The 6,852-nt window shown below is 34.4% G+C and overlaps 1 protein-coding gene across 2 annotated transcripts in view; it reads left to right on the top strand.

Annotated features, from left to right (window-relative positions):
• Nucleotides 1–421: 421 nt before the first annotated feature.
• Nucleotides 422–6,852, top strand: part of LOC126252968 (ORM1-like protein 3) — a 30,532-nt gene continuing 24,101 nt past the window's right edge. The window contains exons 1-2 of one of the 2 annotated variants that reach the window (XM_049953989.1): nucleotides 422–635; nucleotides 895–1,067. In XM_049953989.1, coding sequence (XP_049809946.1) covers nucleotides 897–1,067 — 171 coding nt within the window. In that variant the 5' untranslated portion in view covers nucleotides 422–635; nucleotides 895–896. Of the gene's footprint in view, nucleotides 726–894; nucleotides 1,068–6,852 lie in introns of both variants that reach the window. The other variant, XM_049953988.1, reaches the window with a different exon arrangement.

The raw sequence follows: 6,852 nt of genomic DNA, 5'->3' as shown, positions 1-6,852 counted from the left end.
GTGTACTTGATCTATGTTTGCATATATTTCTGCTGCCTGACGCTCGTCGTTAATTTATTACGAATCTTATTTTAAACTTCTGCATGACGCATCGGATTTACTCCCGGTTTTTCTTTTCGCTATTCCACTGGAACAATCGAGAGTAAAGCACACTGAACAAAGTATGAAACGTTTATTTTGCAATGTATTCCTTCAGTGTATAAAATAAAATACTTAAACTTAGTGCTGTCTTCCAACACATATTAAGGCCTTTTCGCAGTAGCAGTCAGTGGAGAATACGTTCATATTAGTTCAGGACTTAAGGTAACAGTTGCTCTCCAGGTAGGCTACGCTATTTGCCGTCGAAAAAATCTTCCCGAGTTGACGGCGTGTGTGAATACCACAATTTGAACTACAGAGGAGAATCTTTCGAGATGACGGACGTTTCGGTGACATTCCGTCATGTGTGAATCCACCTTTAGTCACGAAACGAAATAAGAACAACTTTGGCCGGCACGTTGAGACCATGGAGGTAGAATTTTTACCTCCATGTTTCAGACACCTGGAGTTCGACATCACTGAACACTGATCATGCAAGACCATAGAGTATAAGTGCAGGGCGTGATTGCATATCTTTGGATGGTTATGTTTGAAAGGTGTGTTGACTTGTTGAGTAAAGTCCCGGCGTGACACTCGACGTTTGATCGTAATAATTTTTTTTCCAAATGTTCCAGATGACGAAATAAGTAAGATTGCTGTCGCAGTTATCGTTTTGCAGACACGCATGTTCGAAAAAGTGTTTTGTTGTAGACTGACATTCTCGATTATTGTGTTATTTCATAGCACTTTTCGATTGACACTTCTCGTTTAGAAATCTGTACTTTTCATTTAGAAAATCTTCCCCATAATTTGCAGAAATGCTAGTTGGCGGCCACGGCGAATCTAATCCGAACACAAACTGGCTGGACAGTCGTGGTTTATGGATTAGTTACGCTGTGGGGATGCTTGTGCTTCATCTGATTCTTCTAAGTATACCAGTTTTCAGTGTAGCATTTGCTTGGACTCTTACGAATATCATCCATAATTTGGTGAGTATTTTTTTTCATTGTGTCAAGTGATTATAAGTAAAATATAGATAGTTGTGTTTGTATCTTCGAGTGTATTTTGTGAGGATTTTAATGATAGCGCTTGAGCAAAGCGTTATGTTTGAGCTCGCATTAACAGTGAGGGGTGCTCATGTACTCATGAAGAGATACCGAAGATATTACTTTATTACATTCCAGACATTCAAGTAATGTGCTAATCACCCGCAGTTGTCACCAAAAGATTTCATTTCACAGTCACCAAAAGATTTCATTTCTCAGTTGAATCACCTTTATCTGTTCTCGTGACAGATATTGTAAATTTGACATACCGGTGATGGCAATTTTAAAATGCCACATCACTTCCACGGTTCAAACACAATAAAGTTACCAAGAACAGTGATAGTTTGACGAAAACACCAAATGAATTTCACAATTGGAATTCAGGTAATTGACACATGTAAAGCGCAATGGAATGTCACTGTTTTGAGTTGACTGCAGACTGAGTACTGCACAATAGAAATTGCACTGAAAAATTCCTGCAAAGCTTTTAAATGGTCATGTATCAGAGTGTGGTCAGATCTAAACACCTCTTGTAGTTAAATATGCAGCCCAGTTGAAATTTTAACATATACATTTTTGCAATAATTATTGCGTCTTTATCAATACAGTAACCAAGTATATTCCAGAATGTAATCGCTACTCAGCATGTAATGGCACTAAATCCAGTGTGTCGACAAGTATAGTTTTAGGGCCTAGAAGTCCTGATAATTATCTATTGTATAAGGCGTAAAGCAACAGAATTTCTCCATTTTAAATTTTCGAATCGGTTGCATACAGAACCGAAAAAAATTATCTCTTTCGTAAAACGTATGTGTTATACACAGTTTTCAAATTATAGAGGTACTTTGATATGTAATATTTTTTAATCAGAGAGAATCATTCTGATATGTTCTCTGTAGAGTGGAAGTGCATATGTCAACTGACAGAAAAGTGAACTGATGTATTATTTTATAATCATTCATTTTATTTCATTTGCTTTATTTAGTCATCTCATTATCATCCCTCAATAATACACGATTTGCCATCATAATACAGAGGTGTTTTTCTGGGAAGAAAGTGGTTTAAATGTTGGTGTTACATAGGTTTTTAACTGGTACTTTCTTATGGCTACATAAAAGTTGCCATTCATCTTCTAAAACGTTAAAAATACTACACACTTCCAAGTATACCCCCCCTCCCCTCCCTTACAAACCGTATTGTTGCTTTTGATAACAAGTATGTTGCTGTTCATGGTGTCAGATGTTTTTCAAACAGAATAATGCGCTACACGGAAACCTAGTATTTTCACATTGAAGGTTATTATTTTGTTCATATCTAGGGCTGCCACTTTGAAATACAAACAGTGGTCTCAAACTTTTAGTAAAATTACACCCATTGAGTTTTAGGCCTACTACATGTATTAAACATGTAAATATTTAAAGTGATTTGTTTTGTCTTCCTTTATTTTGAATCCATCCCCAAATTTCACAATAGAGCATTGCAGGTTTTATTTTGTAATTGTACATTACTTCCTAAGGCAAGATTTATTTGTTTCATTGATCTTTTATGGAATTAATCTTTGGAATAATATTATAATATTTATATCTAAAAACACAGATTCTGTAACTTACCAAACGAAAGGGTTGGTATGTTGATAGGAGACAATAAAAAACACACAAACACATACACAAATTTAAAGCTTTCGCAACCCAAGGTTGCTTCATCAGGAAAGAGGTAAAGATGAAAGGATGTGGGTTCTATATCTAATGATATATTCATATCATTATTTTAATATTTAGTTAGATGAGAGCATTAGGAGGGTATGCATGGTTTTTTCTTAGAACGTGTGACTGGAAGCACACTGTGAACTATTTATAACACACAGCAATTCATTTCTGTGATTTGAATAGACTACAAGCCATTCCCATGTAGGGTCAATCCATAACAAGTGGTCCAGCACTAATTGCTTGACCATCTCATAGAAAAAGTTGTATTTGCTGGGTGAATTCCCCAATGTTTAATAGTCGCAAAAATATTTAAAAAAAAGTGTGTATTATTTTGAAATGGTGGCCATATTTGTTCCAAGCCGCATGTGTTTTTTCGTATTTGGAAGCATGTACATTTTTACAATTATTCACTAGTTGATTGTCCTAAGCCTTTCAGATAAAATACATTTAGTTCAACACACTCTGGGCTACCAATTAATATCATTATCACTTAGCTAAATGTATTCTTTAATATATTTTTAATAGTTCAAATTTATGAGCCACAAATTAAAAAAAACTCAATTTTTGAACAGTAGTTTTCCAAAGAAAGAATTTCTCAGCTTTAATATTTTTTCTGCGATTACACTGTATAGTATACTTACTTTTTATAGAGCATGAATGGTGAGCAGCTTACACTTACAAAATGCAGTGTTTTAACAAATGTATTTTTTAATTTTTCCATTTTGTGGCCTGCAATATCTTTGTTGGGGACCAGATAAAAATCTTTAATTTCACAGTCAATAGACCTATATGATATCAAACTTAAGTATAAATTTCATCTTTGAGATTAATTTGGAAGTTATGGAAAAAAGATTACAAATACAAATCAAAAATACATTTAACATCTGCAATATCAGGTAGGCTAATCAAATAAACTATACCAACTGCATAATGTAGAACACCACATTACACTAGCTAATAATTTGTTGGAACAATGCTGTGATAATCGTTTCAGCAGGCTAACAATAGCATCTGCAAGCCTAGACAATTCTGATTCTTGTCTTCCCCCTTACACCAACAATTGTCTGCTCCCACTTATTTAGCTAGAAGTTCTTGAAGTGTACAGCTGGAAAATGGTGTCTCAATGTTCTATTGATGTTTATTATTAATGAAGCATGTCACAAAAGTGTGTATGGAGCATGTCCTAAAGACATTACTTTAATTGAAGATTACAGTGAAGAAGGAAAAGTTTTGTTTTAATTGGGAGTTGGCCCATAGGTCAAATCAACATGTAATTACCATGAAATGAAATACTTAAAATATCATCACCTTTTTGGTCAGACTTGCATGAGCCCTTTCGAGTAACATAAGAAACCTATAACAAACGGTCTGCGAGAAGTAACATTTGATCATTATTCTAAAAATAAAAGCCCTTTTGTCAATCTCATACCAGGAAAATCATTGTGTCCAACATGTTATTCTAAGATATTTGTAATTCACAAGAGAAAGGATAGTGAAACCTCAGATACAGAATTTTGTGGCTTATCAGCAACCAATAAAAAATTAGATACAGCTTGTGAAATCATGGTTATATCACCTACTAGTAAAATTACAAAACTAATTCAAGGTAAAAGACCAAGTGCCTTGAATACAAAGATTGATAAAGTGGCAGCCACAGTCAAAAAGAATTTGGAAGTTTCATTTCAAAATACAATTTGAACTAAAACAGATGGAAGTTCTAAAACTTCACCAACCGAATATGATGATTTGATAGAAAAACTAAATGCAGTACTCCAAACAAAGAGGATAAAATTAAGATTATCAGTTTACTGCAGAATTCTTGGAGTCGAACAAAAGTTAGTGATTAATTTTATTGGGTGGAATGTCTTGTTCAGTTAACAAGGTAATTAGTAAAAGATCAGGGAATTTTACCAGCATTACAAAAGAAAAGTGCATCTAATTTGGTAGATGAAAACACAATCAATAAAGTTATTAAGTATTATGACAATGACAATAACAGCCGTTTGATGTCTGGCAAAAAAGACTGTTTCTGTGAAAGAAAATGCTTCTAAGATTCAAAGACAAAAAAAGGTTAATATTGTGTAATTTAAATGAACTATTCACTGAATTTAAAAAGGAAAATCCTGACATTAAAATGGAAGATTAAAGTTTCGCGAGTTGAGACCAAGGTGGTGTATTGTTGCAGGGGCATCAGGCACCCATAATGTTCATGTTTGTATCATCAGAATGTAAAGTTGATGATAGATGAGGCCAATCTTAGAGTTGACTGTAAAGACCTTTTGGAAGTTATGGTACACAATACTGGCAGTTAAAATTATATGATCAAGGGAAAATGTGAAGATCATCCAGGCAAACAAGCCTTACTTGACATTTTTGAAGAATCAGGAGAAGACAATTTGATGCCTGACAGTATGAAATACTAACAATGGGTGGCACAAGACAGAACTTGCCTGATAATGAACTTCATCAGTGTGGAAAACTTGTACAACTGGTTTTTCAATATAAAGACATAGTGGCTTGTGTTTACGATGAACAGTGGTGTATTGGTGAAGTTGATAATATTGACTGTCAAAAACCAAGATGTACATGTTGTATTTTATCACCCTCCAGGACCAAGGACATCTTTTAAAAAATTGAGGGATCAAGTTTGGATACCACTAAAAAATGTGCCAAGGAAACTGTCTCCTATGGAATTTACAACTGTGACTGGGTGAACTTATAATCTAACACCCAAACTGAGTGAACAAATTTCTCTAATGTTCAATAAGCGATGTACTAAAAACAGATAACAAGAGAACAATATAATGTAATTAGTAGGCTTATTTTCATTAAAGTATGTAATCATAGATATTAAATTATATATTGTAACTGATGTATTTTATTCTATAAGCCTAGGTATCGCAAATGTTAAAACATATTTTGGGTCGACAGAAGCGTCCGATCCCACGCGTCGGCTTTGACCCGTGACATAAGGGTGTTGTGTGTGACGTCATGACGGCGCGGAGTTTGGTTTGAGTGTGTCTGTCTCCAGTTCTGTTTTATCTTATTTTATTTACTTTTCTGATCTGTTTGTTCTATCTCGTGAGATTTTTTTTTTAATTTAAAAACACTTATTACTTATTTTAATTATCTGTTTCTGCCAATTTCTGTTTTAGTTTATTATATTTATCTTTCTGATCTGTTCGTTCTATCCCGTGAGTTTTTTTTAAAAAAGACAAAAAACACTAATCAGCTACTGAAGCATCTTTATCTTCTATGGGTTGCAGGGGTTACGATCCCTGTGGAGGTGGGTGGGTATTCCTGCATGGCTGTCTTCACTTACACATTGTAGCTACGCAAGGCGTCTAAATTTGTTTATATTTAGTTTGCCCCCCACCCAAAACACCCCATTTGCCGTGCTTGTCCCGTTAGTGTCATTAGGTTTTTTGTGGAAAGTGTGTGTTTTTGTTTCCGCCATATTTGTGACGTCATGGGTCTAAGCAGACGGGCGGGATCGGACGCTTCCGTATTTCCCATATTTTTGACTTGTGTTTGTAATTTTTTCCATAACTTCCAATTGAATCTCAGTGATGAAATTTATACTGAAGTTTGATATCGCAAAGGTCTATTCACTGTGAAATTTTCAGTTTTTATCTGGTCCCCCAACAAAGATATTGCCAGGCCACAAAATGGAAAAATTAAAAAAAAAGTGTATTTTTTTAAGTGTAAGCTGCTCACCATTGATGCTCTGTAAAAAGTAACTATACTATATAGTGTAATAACAGAAAAAAGATTAAAGCTGAGAAATTCTTTGTTTGGGAAACTACTGTTCAAAAATTGAGTTTGTTAATTCGTAGCTCATAACTTTGAACTTTTAAAAACATATTAAAGAATACATTCAGCTAAGTGATAATGATGTTAATTTGTAGCCCAGTGTGTGGTGAACTAAATGCATTGTATCTGAAAGGCTTAGGACATTCCACTACTGAATAATTGTTTTAAAAATTGTATATGCTTGCAAATACGAAAAACCGCATGCGGCT

Source organism: Schistocerca nitens, chromosome 4 (assembly GCF_023898315.1).
Source record: "Schistocerca nitens isolate TAMUIC-IGC-003100 chromosome 4, iqSchNite1.1, whole genome shotgun sequence".
Lineage (NCBI taxonomy): Eukaryota > Metazoa > Arthropoda > Insecta > Orthoptera > Acrididae > Schistocerca > Schistocerca nitens.
This window is presented reverse-complemented; position numbering and strand designations above follow the sequence as displayed.